Here is a 20,417-nt window from a genome sequence, read left to right on the forward strand (position 1 = left end):
ATAGCAATGATTATGAGGATGGCGCACTACCAGGAAGTGTTTGTTCTGTTTTACATAGGGTCAGTATGAGTTGGAACTGACTTGACTGCACTTAACAACAATAACAACGTTTCCTGCTTTGGGTTATTGTAAATAACCTCTCTGAACATTCTTGGGGGGGTGCGGGGGAACAAACCATACGTGCGAAGATTGTGGAAATGGTGAATTTTTTTTTAAGTGAAAGTTTACACATCAAGTCAGTCTCTCATACAAAACCTTATATACACTTTGCTAGATACTCCTAGCTGCTCTCCCCCCTAACGAGACAGCACATTCCTTCCCTTCCCTCCACCCTGTGTTTCCGTGTCCATTCAGCCAGCTTCTGTCCCCCTCGGCCTTCACATCTCCTCTCCAGACAGGAGCTGCCCAAGAAGCCCACTCCTCACCAGTATCATTTTCTGTCTTGTAGTCCAGTCCAATCCTCGTCTGGAGAGTTGGCTTTGAGAATGGTTCTTATCTTGGGCTAACAGAACGTCTGGGGACCATGACCTCTGGGATTCCTCTGGTCTCAGTCAGACCATTAAGTCTGGTCTTTTTACTAGAATTTGCGCTCTGCATACCACTGCTCTCCTGCTCCTTCAGGGCTTCTCTGTTGTGCTCCCTGTCATGGCAGCCATCGGTCGTAGTTGGGCACCATCTAGTTCTTCTGGTCTCAGGTCGATGTAGTCTTTGATTCATGTGGCCCATTCCGACTCTTGGGCTCATACTTACCTTGTGTCTTTGGTGTTCTTCAGTCTCCTTTGCTCCAGGTGGGTTGAGACCAACTGTTGCATCTTAGATGGCCACTTGCTGGTGTTTAAGACCCTAGACAAAATGGTGACTGTTTTGGTATATATATATATATATTTACCACAATAAAAAAACAAATACAAAAAAATGTAAATAAACATTTATGAAAGAGTATGACAGGATCTACCATAAAGGTGAACACACAGTGTGTGAGATAATCCTCTAAGTCACTCTTAGGATGTTGGTAAGGCTTCCTGGAGGAGATGATGCTCCTCCTGTATTGTGAAGGGCAAGGCATGATGTACAAGGCATGATGTGTTCATAATGCTGGCAGGGAGCTGCAGGTGATCCCACCTGCCTGGAGCAGAAGGTGTGAGTAGGCAGTGATGGGATGTGAGGCCAGAGCAACATCACAAAGGCCTTGTGTACTGAGCTGAAGAGTGTGAGCCTTCTGCAAGTTAGGGGCAGTCACTGGAGGATTCAAGGCAGGGGAGAGACCTGAGGAGAATCAGAAATCCATATGAAAAGATGCCATGGTAAGCTGGAAGGAGTACAGTCCATGAGGAGGCCATCTTCAGATTCAAGGTGGGAGTCCAGGAGAGTCTGAACTAAGGTGAGGGCAGTGAGGAAGGAGAAGTAAAGATGGTACGGAGATAGAACCCAGTAGACCTCAAGAGGCAATTTCCTGGGTAATTCTCAGGCTTTGGGCTTGGCTACCTTAGAGCTGGCAGTGCATTTACGTCTAGAGAAGCAGACCTCAGCATGGTTCTTGGGACGATGGGGCAGACGTGGAGATACAAGTGCAAGGAATAAGACCCCCTACAGGATCTTCAAGGGTAAAAGACATTAGAAGCAGAAAGAAGGCCAGAGAGGGTCACAGGAGTCTAGTGTGTGGGCACCAGGGCCTTAGACCACATGCCCAGTTTTTCTGAGGTGACACCTAATTTTTTAGTACAGCTTTGAAGGACACAGCCCCATTAAAGGGCCAACCCTGAGGTTCAAGGGTTGGAGACTTGTGTGTCCATTTCAGCATCCAGACTACGAAATGTAGGACAGAGTTGGTCATACCCCTAAACATTATCCGTGGGCCCTGGTGAGGCAACTCAATCTCCATTAAATTTGATTTAATTGTTAAATTTTAGATTCTCTAAATTAAAGTTCTACATAGTTTAAAGAGTCAATAGTTCTATAAGGCATGTTTTAGACATAGTGGTTCCCTACCTCCTTCTCCTGTTCCCCAGTCAACTACTTTCAATTCTTTCATTAGCTGATTCTTTTGGTATTTACCTCCATAGCTCTAAATAAAATGGACATATTGATACTTCTGATTTTTTTTTTATGGTTCCCAAATATTTTCTCCTATTCTGTAGGTTGTCTCTTCACTTTATTTATTTTTATTTATTTATTGTGCTTTAGATGAAAATTTACAGATCAAATTACTTTCTCATTAAAAAATTAATACACATATTGTTTTGTAACATTGGTTACCAACCCCATGACATGCCAACACTCTCGCCTTCTTGACCTTGGGGTCCCCATCTCCATTTGTCCATCTTTCTTGCCCACTCCTGCCTTTTCATCCTTGCCACTGGGCTGGTGTGCCCATTTAGTCTGGTATGCATGGTTGAACTATGCATGTTATTGTTTGTTTTATAGGCCTGTCTAATCTTTGGCTGAAGGGTGAGCCTCAGGAGTGACTTCATTACTGAGTTAAAAGGGTGTCCGAGGGCCATATTCTCGGGTACTTGCTGACTTTTTTTCATGTTAAATGATTACTGTTGAGTCAATTCCAACTAATGGCAACCCCATGTGTGTCAGAGTAGAACTGTGCTCCAGAGGGTTTTCAGTGGTTAGCTTTTTGGACGTAGATCACCGGGCCTTTCTTCTGAGCTGCATCTGGGCAGACTCGAGCCTCCAGCCTTTTGGTTAGCAGATGAGCACATTAACTGTTGGCACCACCCAGTGACTCCTTTTCCGTGTTAAGCATTATCTATTGACTTTCCAATATAGCAGACAAGGATTTAGTTCTGTTGCTCCTCACCCTCATCTCAACCACACGTGTGCCCACTTCCCACTCCCACTCATTGTTTTGGTTATGCCAACTTTCAGTGTTCACATTATTATGATTTTTGTACATGCTATTCACAACTGAGTCACTTAAGGTATATTTTGATTATTTTTTCCTTTCCTCCTAGGCTTTTTTAAATTTCACAGGAGTTAATTGCCTTGTTTTGTCATTTACTTAGTTATATTTGTGGTACTTATTCACTAGTTCAACTCCTATTTTTGCCCGGTTGGGTAAACCTTCCTCTCAATATTTTCAAATACAGTAAGTATTCTATCAGAGGTCATCTTCTTGAATAAACATTTTCTGGAGTCTTCTAACCAGCTCCAAGCTGAACAGGCTGCATTCTATGCCTGGTGCATAGCTGTTCACCTGGGATCTTCCTTCGCCATTACGTTACGGATTCCCATTGCCTGCCTCTTGGGTTGAGCTTTCTGTTTCCTTGATCCCACATCTTCCCCTCTCTAGGTTTGCTCCCTTATTTTGGTGGAGCATATCCTTTAACAACTTCCTGAGAGAGAGAATAGGGCAGTACATTTTTTGAAACATTACATGTTTCAAAATGTTTTAGTCTCCTCTCATACTCTTTCTTGATAGTTTGACTGGGTATAGAATTCTAGGCACAAAATTGTTTTCCTTCAGAAGTCACTGTTCCACTGACTTCCAGTTTGCGGAACTGATAACAAGTTCAATAACATTCTTATACCCAATCCTTTTCATGAAGCCTGTTGTTTTCCTCTCTGAAAACCTGTTGGATCAGTGGATTCTGACTCATAACAACCCTGTAGGACAGAGTAGAACTGCCCTGTAGGGTTTCCAACCAGCACCTGGTAGATTTGAACTGCCAACCTTTTGGTTAGCAGCCATAGCTATTAACGACTACTCTACCAGAGTTTCCAAATTACACCTAGAAGGGCAACATTTTTACAAATGTTGGTTAAGCACTTGGCTGCTAACCAAAAAGTTGGTGGTTCAAGCCCACCAACAACTCTGCGGGAGAAAGATGTGAGAGACGAGACGTGCTTCCTTAAAGATTACAGCCTAGGAAACCCTATGGGGCAGTTCTACTCTGTCCTATAGGGTTGCCATGAGTTAGAATCAACTCCCTGGGCAATGTTTATTTTTATGCAGGGAAACAATAGTAATCACATCACAGAACTCTTGCCAGGCTTAAATGAAATAATGCATGAACTGCGCTTAGCACAGTATGATAAATATTAGCTGTTCGTTTCAATAGCCAATACTCATGGAATGCTTACTGTCCGGTGGGATTTTCCAAGCATTTTCATGTATTAACTAATTCAAGCCTCAAAACAACACTGTGAGGTAAATAGCATTGTTTCTTCATTCCCATTTTACAGATGAATAATCTGAGGCTTAGAGATGTTGAGTACCTCTATCAATTTAACACAGCTAGGAACAGCCAAGCCCGGGTTTGAACCCAGGGAGAATCTGGGCTCTTAACCATGATCCTTCTCCATAGCTGAACTGGATCAGTGTCTAAGAGGCACTTCTGCCCTGTGCACCCGGCTTTCTCGCTGCGGAGAGTTGAGGGTTTACGCTCTGGGATGAGCTGGGACCGGCAGGTGGCAGTCGAGGGCTCCGTGGATGCAAAGACCATTCACCCGGCCAAGCCAAGCCAGCGCTTGTGCTGGGCATTTCACCGCGCTCCTGCCTCCAGCTTCTTCAGCTTCTCCTAACTCCCCTCTCCCCTCCGCATTCAGGCCATCGCCTCTGAGGCCGCCCAGGGGTCCGTCAGGACATAGTAGCCTTTTCTAACCGCTGCGTTCAAATCTGAGCTCCCCAACAGAAGACCACATCCGCGGGGAAAGGAATGAGCAAGGCGAGTTTCTGCAACTCCCCTCTGCTCAGAGAGCGCAGCCAGACCAGGAATCTACAAATCTCTGTTTCTACCGAAAGTTCAGCGAGCGGTTGGGAGCCCAGCCAAGAAAGAGAAAGTCGGGATTTGGGGGCATTTTGGGGGGCGCCTGCCATCAGGGCACGAGCTCTGGGGATGAGGACGGGCGCAGAGGAGACTCGGAAGGGTGATCTCGGAAGGGCCGAAGGGATCTTCTTGCAGGGTCCTCGGGGAGAGGGGCAAATGAGCTTGGGGGGCAGTGCGGGGGTGGGGGTAACCGGGCGGTTTCCATGGTGCCCGGGGCGTGAGGGAGGAATGTATCCCGCAGGCTGTGGCGAAACAACTGCGCTGCTAGCCGCTAAACTCGAGAAGGCGGGAGGGGGTGAGGGGTGGAGTAGGGGGGTGGGGGGAACCGGGCAGGGCGGGGGCGGGGCGCTCAAGCTGTCCCGAAGGGGCGAGGCCCCAGCTGCCGGGGGAGCGAACTTCTTCCCGGACGCAGGGGACTGAACTTGGGCAGAACGCCTTGGAGCGGCCCAAGGCAGGGGCAGCGAGGGCCGGGCTGAGGCGTCTGAGGCCTGCCTGGGGAACAGACAGCGGCCGCCGCGGGTCGGGGAGGGAGCCCCGAGGAAAGGTGGGAGCAAAACTCGGGGGCGAACGCCGGGAGCCGCATTCGCGAATTCACGCAGCCGCAGGTCTCCGTTTCTTTTGGGGCAGGCGGGAGCAAGTGCCCTGTCAGCTCTAGGGGACCAGCCGAGCCCACTATTCCCTAAGACTGCCGGCGTCCTCAGCACCTGTCCAGGGCTCCTGGACCCAGGGCGCCAGGGAAGGCTGTGGTCATGGGCAATGAAGATTTCAAGGCGGAGGAGGGCGATGGCGCTTGTGCACAAGAGTCTGCACCCCACGCAGACCCCAGCGACTCGGCCCACCCCAGCATGTCGGCCCATCCTAGCACGTCTGTACACCTCAGCGTCTCGGCCCACCCCAGCATCTCGACCCACCCCAGCGTGTCGGCCCATCCCAGCGTCTCCATCCACCCCAGCGTCTCCATCCACCCGAGCGTCTCCATCCACCCCAGCGTCTCGGCCTACCCCAGTGCCTTGGCCCGCCCCAGTGCCCTGTCCCATCCCAGTGGCTCTGGCCCAGAAGACCTCAGCGTGATCAAGGTGAGCAAGCGCCGCTGGGCCGTGGTCCTGGTGTTCAGCTGCTACTCCATGTGCAACGCCTTCCAGTGGATCCAGTACGGCTCCATCAATAACATCTTCATGCACTTCTATGGGGTCAGTGCCTTTGCCATCGACTGGCTGTCCATGTGTTACATGTTGACCTACATCCCCCTGCTCCTGCCAGTGGCCTGGCTGCTGGAGAAATTCGGCCTGCGCACCATCGCTCTCACCGGCTCAGCTCTCAACTGCTTGGGTGCCTGGGTGAAGTTGGGCAGCCTGCAGCCGCATCTCTTCCCAGTCACCATACTGGGCCAGGTCATCTGCTCGGTGGCCCAGGTCTTCATCCTGGGCATGCCCTCCCGCATTGCTTCTGTCTGGTTCGGGGCTAGTGAAGTTTCAACAGCCTGCTCGGTGGCTGTCTTTGGCAATCAGGTTGGTAAAGTTGCTTGTGAACAGTCAGAGTTGTGGGCGTCATACCCTTGTGTGACTGTGTTAGATTGTTCCTACCTGTTTAAATGTGTGGGAGATGAATTTTCTGACCCTTCAGTAGTGTCTGTGACTCTGATTAACTTTGTGACTGGGGTGACATTGTGATTGGGTGATTGTGACTGGGTATTTGGGTAAGAGAAGTATGGGGAAATTAAAGGAGGGAAACTTTGTCCCACTTTTCTCTTCCCTCAACTGAAAGTAGTCTTCTAGAAAATACCCTGCTTTGATGGTCTTACTCCTGACCTGTCTCAGTTCACCATCTTAGTCTTGTGATTTCACTAAACCTATTCTTTCTTGGACAATAGCCCCTGAGCATCAGACATGGTAGCCATCAGCCACTATTCTGGGGTTATCAGCACTTAGCAGGTGTTTTGAGCCCAGCTGGCTTTCCTAGAGTCCTGTATCTCCTGTACAAAGAGGATTGCAGAGCTGTGCCCTGGTTGCCATAGTTTGGGCAGTGTTCTTTCCTTCTTTTACACACAGATGAAGGCAGGACAGTGGGGACAATGCTTGGTGCCAAACTCATTCTGTGGCATCTAGAACCAAGTCCAGGAGGATGGAGCAGAAATCTCAACCTGAATTTCCAAGGCCTAGAAAAGCATCTGGTTTGAGTAGCTCATATCTTCATCCCTTCTCTTCCCTTGCTTTTAGAAGGAGAATCCCAAATTCTTTGCATCTCAGTAGGGTTATGACCCAGAAGGTTAGGCATGTTATTTAGACAAATGAAAATGAATTTGATTGCCCTTTCCAAATATTTTAAGCAAATATTTATGGGGTCCTTCTTTATCTGGACCACTGCCTCTGTGTCTCACTTCTTTCCAAGTACATGTAGTCATGGCTACATGTTTAACAAATTACCAGCAACCCTTAATTCTCATAGGCCTATTTTCTCTTACTTGTTAATTTTATTTAGAAATTTCAACCTTTGGTTTAGAAATTTGTCGTTTGGGACAAAAGCTTTCCAAAACTTCTCTATAGGCAAATTTCCATTGTTTATCTTTACCTGCCAGGAAGGTAACTTGAGCTAAATTTTCCTACTCCCAGTTTCAGTGCTACCTACCACTTGGGTAATAGTGTCGGCAGTCAGTGAAAGCAAACAGGCCACATCTAGCACACAAATAACCTGTTGAAACCTGTTGCCATCGAGTCCATTCCGACTCATAGTGACCCTATAGGACAGAGTAGAACTGCCCCATAGAGTTTCCAAGAAGCACCTGGTAGATTCGAACTGCTGACCTTTTGGTTAGCAGACGTATGTAGCTCTTAACCACTACACCACCAGTGTTTCCAGCACACAAATAAGCAAAATAAAATCCCTTGACAGTTTTTACTTATTGATTTAAATGTTCCTGAAGATTGAATTGACTAGAGGCCCTGGTATGAATAACTAGATGGATCTTTTATTCACGGCAATTTATAAATAGGTATTGAGGGTGACATTTATCAGCACCACCCCCTCCCCAGTTCTCCAAGGTGGTATGGCTGAATTTTAGCATCCTCATTGTAGTCCTGCTGGTGGGTTTTGCACTGTATTAGATTTTTCCTTTACAGGAGGGTGAATCTGGGAGATGGGGACATTGATGGTTCAGTGGTAGACTTCTCACCTTCCATGCAGTCGACCGATTTTGATTCCCAGGCAATGCCCCTCATGCACAGCTACCACCTGTCTCTCAGTGGAGGCTGTGATGCTGAACAGGTTTCCACAGAGCTTCCAGACTAAAACTAAGTAGGGAGAAAAGCCTGGTGATCTACTTTGGAAAATGAGCCAGTGAAACCCTATGGATCACAAGGGTCTGGTCCGCAGCCATGGGACCTGGCAGCGCTTCATTCCATTGTGCGTGGGGTCGCCATGAGTCAGGGTCCAAGTCTCAATGGCAGCTAACAACAACAAAGCTTGAGAGAAGGAGGAAGCTTTCAAGCTTCCAGAGGGTTATTGTTGTGTGCTGTTGTTAACGGAATAAGGTTCTTGCCTCTTACTGGTCAAGAGTGAGCAGGTAAGGCACGTAGTTTTCCACACCAGCAAAGCTTTATCGAAGAGGCTTACAAGCGGAGACGAGGAGGGCCTAGAGCAACGCATACCCTCATCTCATAGAACAAAAGACGGGCCGAGTTTTTAAAAGTTCTTGGGCAGGAAATGATTCACGTTTATTCATAGGCACAGGCGGGGACATGTTGACTAAGGTGCGCACACAGCAGCCTTCCAAGATGGCTCCTGTCCTGGAGGCCTCTGGGATTAGTAGCAGGACTTATTATGGGGTGTCACGCCTGCACATTCTCTCGCTCCCCTGGTTTGAATCTCCGGCTGCCCCTGGTGGAAGGTCACACAGCGGTCACAGGTGGATGTTCTGTGCATGTCCCTGGGCCTGATTTTTTCCAGCTGCTTCTGAAACAACTTTAAAGGAGTTTGTGGGCTATTTTTAGATACCCTGCCCCATCGTTCTGGGGAATGGCTTTGTTTCTGCACGGTGGCCCATTTCTTGTTATTTTGTTTGCAGATTTGAGGCCCCGCTGTTCCTTGTCTTACTAAGTCTCTAGGTTCCACACTCAACCCCCTATTACCACCCTGATAGTATAGTCTATTTCTCTTTTACTTATTTCTTCTCTAACCACAGCAGTCTCTTTTCTATTTCTCAAACAGGCACCCTCTGATCTCAGAGCTTTAGCTCCCTGTCTTACTGTCAAGTCGATTCTGACATTCATGGACCCTGTAGTGCAGAGTAGAACTGTCCCATAGGGTTTCCTAGACTGTAATCTTTATGGGAGCAGATTGCCAGGTCTTTTCTCCAGTGGAGTGGCTGACGGGTTTGAACCACAGACCTTTCAGTTAGTTATTATTGTTGTCAGCTGCCGTTGAGTTTGTTCCGACTCATAGCGACCCAGTGTACAACAGAACACTGCTTGGTCCTGCACCATCCTCACAATCACTGTTATGCTTGAGCCCAGTGTTGCAGCCACTGTGTCAATCCATCTCATTGAAGGTCTTCCTTTTTTCCTGCTGTCCCTCTACTTTACCAAGCATGATGTCTGTCCTTCTCCAGGGATTGATCCCTCCTGATAACATGTCCAATGTATGTGAGACGTAGTCTCACCATCCTTGCTTCTAAGGAGCGTTGTGGTTGTACTTCTTCCAAGACAGATTTGTTCATTCTTTCTTCGCCAACACCACAGTTCAAAGGTGTCAATTCTTTTTGGTCTTTCTTTTTCATCGTCTGGCTTTTGCATGCGTAGGAGGTGATTGAAAACACCATGGCTTGGGTCAGGTACATCTTTGTCTTCAAGGTGACATCTTTGCTTTTTTAACGTTTTAAAGAGGTCTTTTGCAGCAGATTTGCCCAATGCAATGTGTCATTTGATTTCTTGGCTACTGCTTCCATGGGTGTTAATTGTGGATCCAAGTAAGATGAAATCCTTGACAACTTCAGTCTTTTCTCCATTTATCACAATGTTGCTTATTGGTCCAGCTGTGAGGATTTTTGTTTTATGTTGAGGTGTAATCCGTACTGAAGGCTGTAGTCTGATTTTCATCAGTAAGTGCTTCAAGTCCTGTTCATATTAGCTGAGCACTTAACCACTGTGCCCCCAGGGCTCCTTTCCGGAGGGTTAAATCTCCTTATTAGCAGCAGAACAGGGTTTAGACAAGGTCATTGCAATCTCAAATCCACTGTTTGGGGAGGGAAGGAGAGCTAACTGAGAGAAGCCCTCTCAGAAGGAGAATCCAACACTTTTTTTTGTTGACCATAAAGTCGAAACTAATAGATTTCCACACTACCCTTCACACAACTGTGAGAGAATTTACCACCAGATATATCTTTAAAATTTAATAGGAATACTCATTCGCTACTCCTCTCCTCCCCAAGGAAACCCCGGTGACTTAGTGGTTGAGAGCTACGTCTGCTAACCAAAAGGTTGGCAGTTCGAATCCTCCAGGTGCTCCTTGGAAACTCTATGGGGCAGTTCTGCTCTGTCCTGTAGGGTCGCTATGAGTCAGAATCTACCGGACAGCAATGGGTTTGGTTTTTTTGTTTCTTTTCCCTTCCCCAAGGTCAGGAAGTGCTAAGAATTTTACATTTCAAAACACTCTGACAGGGTGTATTTACATCATGGAGCCATCCATTTAGTGTGTTCTTTTAAGCTTAACCTCTGTGTCAAACTAGATGTTATGAGCAGCTGAGTTGCTTATGCTTCCTCATGTGGAGATGACTGCTTCTCTCTGTGTTTTAGCCTCTTTTTGGTCTGAATACAGCTTAGCTAAATGGAGGAGGAATATCAACAGAGCAACTTGAGCTTTGCTGCTCTTCTAGGGTAAAAACATCACAAAGTTTTGTTAAGCAAAAAGAAAGTTTTATTTGGCACATATTCAAAAAGGCAAAAGTGGGAATATGGACAAGCATGCTGCCACAGCCATGTCTGCCCAAGTCCAAGGAAATATTACAGAATAAGCAAAAATGACAAAGAATATATATATATTTTTAAAAAGTGGAATTCTGAGATTCTAATTTTGCCCCTCTTTTTTTTTTTTTGCTCTAGGTGAAAGTTTACAGCTCAAGTTAATTTCTTGTACAAAATTTCATACACATTGTTTTGCGACATTAGTTGCAATCCCCACAATGTGGCAGCATACCCACCCTCCCCACCCACGCCCTCCCTGGTTCCCTGTGTCCAGCCAGTTCCTGCCCCTTCTTGCCTTCTCATCCTGCTTTTGGACAGGAGACATTTGGTCTCGTATATCTAACTGAACTAAGAAGCGCGTTCCTCATGCGTATTATTTTTTGTTTTACAGTCCTGTCTAATCTTTGTCTGAAGAGTGGGCTTTGGGAATGGTTTCAGTTCTGGGTTAACAGTACATATGGGGGCCATAATTTCGGGGGTTCTTCCAGTCTCTGTCAGACCATTAAGTTTGGGTTTTTTAATGTGAATTTGAGTTCTGTTTTACATTTTTCTCCTGCTGTGTCCAAGACTCTGTTGTATCAGGGCGGTCATTGGTAGTAGCTGGGCACCATCTAGTTCTTCTGGTTTCAGGCTGGTGGAGCCTCTGGTTTATGTGGTCGTTTAGTCCTTTGGGCTAATATTTTCATTATGTCTTTGGTTTTCTTCATTCTCCTTCGCTCCAAGTGGGATGGGACCAATTGATGTATCTTAGATGGCTGCTCAGAAGCTTTTAAGACCCCAGACGCCCCTCTTTTCTTGAGGGTCATTGGTGGTAATGAGGTTTCATGCAATTTTCTCTAGAGCTTGAGGTCTCAGCACTTGTCATCTGTTTTGAGATGCCTGGTATTAGCATTGTCTCCCCATCTCCTGGAGTGGGAGCAGAAAGAAGTCTTGCTTTCCATGTAGGAGACCCAAGTTCAATTCCCAGCGAAGGCACCTCATGCATAGCCACCACCCATGTGTCAGTGGAGGCTTGATGCCAAAAGGTTTTAGCAGAGCTTCTAGACTAGATGGACTAGGAAGGAAGGCCTGGCAATCTACTTCTGAAAGCCAGCCAATGAAATGCTATGGATCCCAATGGCTTGTAGCCAATTCATGGGGATGGCACAGGACTGGGCAGCATTTCATTCCATTGTGTGCAGGATTGTTCTGAGCCTGGCAAACTCGACAGCAGCTAACAACCCCACTCACTGAGTTGTAAGTTGCTAGAAGACCAATTCTACCTCTTTCGCATAGCACTTTGCCTTCTCAGCAGGTGGAGCTGGGAGCTGTGGGAAGAAGAAAACAGGAATCCTGAGCTAGGGTGAGAAAGGGAAGCCAAACCTCCCACCTCGATGCAGTTGAGGCTCTCCCCTTTCCTTGGCATGTTCTCACCAGTTGCTCTTAGGTGGTGACAGCCTGGCATTTTTTAGCAACACTTGCCGCATTGTTTCAAAGGAAAATGATCTGTATGGGGTTTTGAGTGATGTGCACACATTGTTAAAATGCAAGGGTTGGAAGAAAGCCTTGTGTTCCAGAATCTGTGATAACTTAGTGGCACAGGACAAGATAGATGTAGGAGCTGGAAAGGATCTTCAAGGTCAGCTCCAGCTCAGATGAGGGGCCTGCATCACCAGGCGAAGGGGGCTTAGTGCCATCCAGAAATAGAGTAGGAGAGAATCCATTTGCTCTTAGAGGTAAAGAAATGCAGTAACCTTACCAAAGCAGTGGCGTAGAAGCCGTCCTGGCTGTCTAGAATAGTGCTGTCTAATAGAAGTATAATGTAAGCTACAAATGCAGACCACATATATATCTAAATTTTCTAGTAGGCACATTAAAAAAGATAAAAAAGAAAACAGATGAAGTTAGTTTTAGTAATATATTTTATTTAATCAAATATTTCAGTGTGTAATCAGTACAATAAAATTGCTAATCAGCTATTTTACATTCTGTTTTTCATGCTAAGCCTTTGGAAGCCAGTGTGTGTTCTACACTTATGTTGTTGTTAGTTGCTCTCAAGTTGATTCTGACTCATGGCGACAGCATGTGTGCAAAGTAAAACTGCACTCCATAGGATTTTTAAGGCTGTGACCTTTTGGAAACAGGTTGCCAGGCCTTTCTTCTGAGGTGTCTCTGGGTGGGTTAGAGCCTCTAGTAGTCCGGTGCCTATCCATTTGCACCACCCAGGAACTCCTTTTACACTTATAGCACTTCTCAATTTGGGCTAGCCATGTTTCCCAGCAAGTGGTGAGTTGTGTTCAGTAGTCAGGCTGGACATTGCAGGTCTAAAACGGTGATGAGATTTCAGCGGTGGAAATCAGATTCTAGTGGGTAAAAATGGGCTCTAGGAAGTTGACTCCAGCTGAGGAGGTTGTGTTTGCTGGACAGGCTGATCATATGGCGTCACCCAGCAAGTGAACATGAAAAGAGCCCCTGAGGTTGACTTGGGAGTTAGAGTCATAAGGTGGGTGGTCAGCTGATTCTTGTTCCAAGATCATGGCCACATGACTGTGCTGAAAAGTCAGGCTACTCATTCGGCTCTTCTGATGTCAGAGGCCTTTCAAGGTCTGAGTGAAGTTTGGGGAGGTGAAGGCAAACACTTATGTTCTTGTCCGTTGTTTGTTGCTGTTACTTAAGGCACACAAAATGCTTGCCCACGTGAGCAGCCAGTCTCTGGCCTCCCATTATGCGTTAGAAGGAAGAGGAATAGAATAGGCAGGGGCTGGGAGTGCAGAACAAGCCTAGCAGTGCCTGAAGTGAGATGGGGTGGCTCCGGGACCACTCCCACAATGCTTCTGGGGCTAGCCCAGTCATATAAATGAGTGAAGTGGTCCTAGTGTAAGTGGTGTGAGAGTAATGGGAGAGCACATGTCCCTTCTACAGGGAGCAGCTGTTTTCCCTCTAGCCAGTTGTTGACATAGGAAGTGTGACCCAGAATTGCCTGGTCTTCTCACTGTTTTCTTTAAAGAGAAACCAGAAATCCAGATTTTTGTGTGAAATCTGTTTTTTAAATGCTGGTAACAAATTTTTAAAAAATGCTTTGTTTTTTTTTAAATTACCTTCTGTGTTTTAAAATTGTGGGTCAGATAAAACTGCCAGTTTGAGAATTCTGGGAGGGGAACGTGGAACTGAATTCCAGTTCGGCTTTCTCCTTCCTCAAAGATGTGGGCAGGTGAAGACAAACTGAGGCCAGCAGCTCTGGGGAGAAAGCTAGGCCTGTGCGCCCCTAACGTGGTTGACTTAGTTTCCGTGCTATAAAAGGAATACCACAAGTGGGTGGCTTTAACAAACACAAATTTATTTTCTTACAGTTTAGGAGAATAGACGTCTGAATTCAGGGCACCAGCTCTAGGGACAGGCTCTCTCTGTCGGCTCTGAGGGAAAATCACTGTCTCAGCTTCTTGGCGTTCCTTAGAGATTGCCACGTTTCATCTGTCTTTCCCCCCTTTTTGCTTGCGTGTCTCTGTGCCTAAGGAGCCCTGGTGGGTGGCTCAGTGGTTAAAGAGATCAACTCCTAACCAAAAGGTCGAAACCACCAGTGGCTCTGCAGGAGAAAGATGTGGCAGTCTTCTTCCATAGCGATTTACAGCCTTGGAAACTATATGGGGCGGCTATGAGTCGGAATTGACTAGATGGCAGTGGGTTTGGTTTTTTGATCTCTGTGCCTAATCTGCTCTTTTTATATCTCAGAAGGGATTAGATCGAAGGCACACCCTACACTGGTTAAGTGGTTAAGTGCTATGACTGCTAACCAAAAGGTTGGCAGTTTGAATCCACCAGGCGCTCCTTGAAAACTCTATGGGGCAGTTCTACTCTGTCCTGTAGGGTTGCTATGAGTCAGAACCAACTCGACGGCAGTGGGTTTGGTTTTCAGTTTTTTTCTACACTGATAATGCCTCATCAATATAACAAAGAAAACCCTATTCCCAAATGGGATTACGTCCACAAGTATAGGGGTTCAGATTTACAACACATATTTTGGGGGACACAATTCAATTGTGTTTGGGGGACACAATAGTAATTGTTGTTTACCCACCTCCCCCATGGGGCTAGTGAAAAACAGAGATGCCTGGGCCCCACCTGCACTTCCTTAAGCAGACTCTCAGGGCAGGGGCCCAGGCTCCTGTCGTTTCAGCTGGCCTACAGGTGAGGATGGCATCTGGTGATTTTTGAAACCACGAGGACAGAAGACCAGCATGCAATGGGGAGACGTTGTTCTGCTTGGAGCCAAGTGCTTGCCAGGGCTGTGTTAGTATGTGTTTGGAGCGTGCAAGGAACCCCGGTGGCAAAGTGATTAAAGCACTCGGTTGCTAACCGAAAGGCAGGCAGTTTGAACCCACCAGCTGCTCCATGGGAGAAAGATGTGGCAGTCTGCTTCCGTAAAGATTACAGCCTTGGAAACCCTGTGGGGCAGTTCTACTCTGTCCCATAGGGTCTCTATGAGTTGGAATTGACCTGATGGCAATGGGTTTGGAGTGTGCTGGTCCTGTGTTCAGGTGGAAGCAGTTGGGAGCTCAGCCCCTCATCCTTCAGATTATTGGTTGGGAGGCTTATAATTCTGATTCACTGAAGGTGCTGAGAATAGGTTCAAAGCCCTCTGGGAAAGAAAGGCCCTGATGGAGTGTGAGATGGAATCACTGCAGGTGCTCCTAATCCCAGTGCACTGGGAGGAGGCTGAGGTTGGCCTGGCCTGGATTCTACCTTGACCTTGTTGCCTTGGCCAGGCATGGTTGTAGGTACCTACTAAGTCCATGGAATCACTTTGAAACTCTGCGTGTAAAACTCCAGGACCTCACGCCCTCCCATTTCTATCCAGCCTGTCTTTTTTACCTCCCAGCCTTGTCTTTGTGCACAGACCAGTCTGGCGCCATGAGTGTCTCCTGGAATGTGTGAGGTGTTCCCCTCTGGCTGGGAAACCTGCTCACCTCCTCCTTTCAATCCTCATCAGCCTCTCTGCTCTGAGGAATGCGTTCCCTGGACCTCTGTGTGCTCCTTGGGTTTACTCGGAAGCTGGCCTTTGCTTGCTGGCGCTTTGTGTGCTTACCCCTCCCTTCCACTTTCTTCCCCTTTTCCCTCCCCCTTCCAGACTAAATGGGAAACCTCTCAAAGGCTTCCTTGACTCATACACCTCTCCTAAAAGTCCCCGAGTGCACATATGGTTAAGTGCTCGACTATTAGCCAAAAGGTTGGTGGTTCAAACTCACCCAGAGTTACTTTGAAAGATAGGTTTGGTAATCTGCTTCCAAAAGGAAAATCCTATGGAGCAGTTCTACTCTGCACACATGGCAACTAACAACAGCATATCTCACAGCAGGGCTGTGGGCATGACAGGTGTTTGCAAATGGGTGAACCAAATGATAAACAGTTTTCATTTCCTGAAAGGAATTAAGGTGGTCAATCAGTTAACGGAAAGTTCGGTTGGCTAGAGGAAGGGATTACCATGCTTGGGTTGTCTTCATGGCGTTGCTCACTTCTTATTTCTCAGTCAATAAAGAGCTATTGAGCTTTTACTGTGTGCTGTCAACTGTGGCAGACCTGGGGTGGGGGGAGGGGTATAGAGAACACAAGAGAACACAAGTCTTTCGGTCTGCTGTGTGACTTTTGACAAGTCCCTTACCCTTTGGCTTCTTGTTTTGTAACATGGGGATAATACGGTAGTCCCCCACTTAAAACGTGTTTGAGTTACGACAAACCACGCTCACGAAGGTCTGTTTTTGTTTTTGTACCTCTTGTCGTTAGTAATATGGATTACATACAATGTTGCAAAGTGTAATTTGTTATCATTCTCAGATGTTCACTCAAACATATTCAAAGATCAGATTTATAACCAAAAAAAAAAACCCAAACCCATTGCTGTCGAGTTGATTCCAACTCATAGCGACCTATGAGACAGAGTAGAACTGCCCCATAGGGTTTCCAAGGGGCACCTCTTGGATTCGAACTACTGACCTTTTGGTTTGCAGCTTTAGCCCTGAACCACTACGCCACCAGGGTTTCCCGGATTTATAAAGATACTGATAATAAAAGGCAATAATAATGAAAACTAGAAAAAAAAAAACAGGTATTTGACTTACATCTGAACCAATTTATGACAGAGCCATCCAAAGGGAGCCCTTGTTGTAAATCAGGGACTACCCATATTGTCTACTTCTAAAGATGATGAGAAGATTAGATGAAACAATGGGTGGAAGACTTTTAGCTTCCAGATCTGTCAGGTAAGAAGTGCTAAATGAACGTATCAGGACTGTCACCAATAGAGGTAAGTGGCTCCTCTCTGTGGGGGCCCCTGATCTAGAAGGAGAAGTCAGTTAAACCTATAGTACTATCCTGTGCCAGGCTTAAGAGTATAGGAGATGTCCAACACTATCTCAGAGGAGTGCACTGGGAGTAAGCGGGCAGCTTCCATGAGAAGCTGATGGTTGAGTTGATTCTAAGTGAGTGAGGTGAGCAGGAGCTGGGTGGAGAGGAGGGGATGGACCCTTCCAGGAAGTTTCCTGCAGTGCCCTGATAGGTACTTGTCCCCGTTGAGAGCTACTCAAACTACAATCAGTGCTGGTGCTGGGAGACAGTGTTATTTTCCCAGTGTGGTGACAAGAGCTGTGGTCTGTGAAGACCTTGAGGTCTCTGGAGTGGCACAGATACTGGGCCTGCACCCAGCACATCACACGTGTCTCACAACCCTAAGACTCTTCTGAAGGAAGTAGGTGCCCAGGCTTATCAGGTGGCCACAGCTGTTTTCTGCTTCCTGGCTTTTGATCTTTTTCCAGCAATGCTGTTAACAGGATGTCCTTCCCTTGACATCAGCCCACCCACCCCAACATCAAACAGCCCCGTGTGGATTGCAGGATGAGTATTGGATCCCCATTACCCAAACCAAAAAACCAAACCCCTTGCTGTTGAGTCAATTCCGACTCATAGCAACCCTATAGGACGGAGTAGAACTGCTCCATAGGGTTTCCACAGAACGGCTGGTGGATTCAAACTACTGACTTTTTGGTTTGCAGCCTGAGCTCTTAACCACTGCGCTGCCAGAGCTTAGCCATAGGGTTAAGGTGGAAGCTGGTGTTTCCTCCTTCTTTATTCTCTATCTCCTAACTTGTACATAGGACCATTCCTAAACTTAACCCCATAGGGCAGTGTCTCCCTTCCCTTGATTCTGCAGGATGATGGGTCTTTGTCTTTGGTGAGGTGTTCAGAGATGGAGAGTCACTCTGCAGGTTCTGGTGACTTGACAGATTCTTCTGCTTTCTGACCTAATGCAAGCATCTTTCTTTGTTTATGTCATGCAGAAAATTTAACTGGGCCCCTCACCCCCACACAGCTCAAGGACGTGGCCTTGCCCCAGCATGAGGACAGGTAACAGCAGCAGTGGCATCTGGGTTTGCAGAAGTGGGAGATGAGAGGAGGAGGTGGATTTCCTTTGCTTACCAAAATCTTAGGATTAGACCTGGGGACAGGGTGTCATGGAACCTCCTGATGGAGCGGTGTTTGCTTTGGCCCTCATCTGGATTCCTTCTCCAGAGAGGAGGTGAACACAAGCCCCTTTCAGTTCCAAGAGACTGCTTTTGATTACAGCCCTGCCGGTTCCAGGAGCGGGCAGGGGGCAGATGTAGCAAGGTTGGGGGTTGTTTGTTCTCCTCTTTTACCTCCTCATTTCTCCTGGTTTCTGCCTGTAGTGACCAGGTTGACATGGCTGGGTCCCCTTTGGTGCCAGAGGCAGCTCTCTGTACACAAGGCTATTTGCTATGACACCTACTCTCAAAAATGTGACAGCCTTGGAGAGCCATTCCCATGGGCTGTTTGTTTGGGGTGGTGGCTGCCGTTAGAGAGAACACCTCCTCAGACCTTTTTCCTGGGCTTCCTATATGGCGCTGGACATGTTTGTGGGTCATCCTCGTGAGCTCACCCAGGAGACAATTCCTTCCCTACCAAGGAGCTGGACACTGGAGTAGTGTCTCTCTCCTACCATCCCTGCCTTGGGACACCTGGGGGAAACCTACAGCTGAGACTTTTCTCATGATTTTCTTCCTTGGGGCAGTTGACAGTAGTGCTTTTTAAAGTGTGGTCTGTGTACCTGCAGCACTAGAACCAACTGGGGTGTTCGTTTAAAATGCAGACTGCTGGACACCCCAGCTTATTCATGTTGTTGAGTCGGCTCCCAATTCATGGTGACCCCATGTACAACAGAACAAAACACTGCTTGGCCACGGTCAGTTGTGGATCAGACCTTTGTGATCCACAGGGTTGTTGTTGGCTGCTTTTTGGAAGTAGGTCACCAGGCCTTTCTTCCTAGTCTGTCTTAGTCTGGATGCTCCACTGAAACCTGGTCAGCATATAACAACGCACAAGCCTTCACTGACAGATGGGTGGTGGGCTGCTCGTGAGATGAAATTGGTCGGAAATTGAACACAAGTCTCCCACATGGGAGGCAAGAATTCTATCACTGAACCACCAATGCCTCCGCATCTGTCCCAAGGAATTAGCTTCCCTGGGGTTGGGCCCAGAAATCTGTGTTTTCGATGCTCCCCCAGTGATTTCCATATCTACTGGAGTTTGAGAACTCCTGGTGTGGAAGCCAAACCAAACTCCTCCTCTGCAACTCTCTGCTATCTCTGGATTCCAGCTTCTAGATCTTTCCGCCTTCAGGGCATCTCAATAGCTCTCTCTGAAATCTTTTTGGACAGATTCTCGTTCCTGGTTTGAAACTTAAGCAGACCTATCTGTCTAGTCTCTCTGCTGATAAGTGAGGCTAGTGCCAGAGTCAGCAGGCTTCTAGGTAAAGATCAGCCCCCTTTGGCAGCCGGGGCCTTGAGACACGGAAAATTTAAAGACCTTGCTCATAGCACACAGTTGAGAATATTTGGATGGAAGGATGAATAGCTGCAGGAGGTCTGCAGTCAGCATTCTTTCCAATACCAATTTCCATTGCTTCCCCATCGAAGGCTTTATCTTTGGGATAGATTATCTTTGGAAGGTAGATTGCAGGCATTCTCAATGAATACCATTTAATAACTTGCCAGCCATGGTCCCAGAGGGGCCGAATGGGGAGGATTCAACTTGGCCCAGCCCCCTTACTAATCCTTCTCTTCTTTATGTGTACTTAGGCCCCCTTTGAGGTCTCTGGGTAGTAGGAAAGCAGTTTGCATCAGCTACTAACCTAAAAGTTGGCTTCTTGAACTCACCCAGTGGCCCCGCAGGAGAAAGGCCTGTCAATCTGGTTCCATAAAGATTAACATGTGACAGAGTAGTACTGTCCCATAGGGTTTTCTTGGCTGTAATCTTTATGGAAGTAGATTGCCAGGTCTTTCTCCCTCAGAACTGCTATGTGGGTTTGAACCGTCAACGTTTTGGTTAACAGCCAAGCACTTAACCATTGCACCGTCAGGATAATCAACTTGATGGCAGGTAACAGTGGTGGTGGTGATGGCAGTAGGTCACCTGAGAAAATCCTCCCGGTTTGCATCTTTTAACTCCTGAAGCCTCTGAAGTGGGTCTCCAGGGAGAGCTGTTATTGTTAGTTGCCGCCATGGCAACCCCATGTACAACAGAATGAAACATTGCACTATCTTCTTGACCTTTGGTATGCTTGAGTCCACTGTTGTGGCCACTGTGTATTTTGAGTACCTTGTAACTTAGGGGGCTCATCTTCCAGCAGCATATCAGACAG

At 47.1% G+C, this 20,417-nt stretch overlaps 1 protein-coding gene across 3 annotated transcripts in view; it reads left to right on the top strand.

Annotated features, from left to right (window-relative positions):
- Positions 1-5,144: 5,144 nt before the first annotated feature.
- Positions 5,145-20,417, top strand: part of FLVCR2 (FLVCR heme transporter 2) — a 63,424-nt gene continuing 48,151 nt past the window's right edge. For 2 of the 3 annotated variants that reach the window (XM_049898109.1, XM_049898110.1), the window contains exon 1: positions 5,145-6,286. In XM_049898109.1, coding sequence (XP_049754066.1) covers positions 5,528-6,286 — 759 coding nt within the window. In that variant the 5' untranslated portion in view covers positions 5,145-5,527. The remainder of the gene's footprint in view (positions 6,287-20,417) is intronic. The other variant, XM_049898111.1, reaches the window with a different exon arrangement.

This window comes from Elephas maximus, chromosome 10 (genome assembly GCF_024166365.1).
Source record: "Elephas maximus indicus isolate mEleMax1 chromosome 10, mEleMax1 primary haplotype, whole genome shotgun sequence".
In the NCBI taxonomy this organism is placed as follows: Eukaryota; Metazoa; Chordata; class Mammalia; order Proboscidea; family Elephantidae; genus Elephas; species Elephas maximus.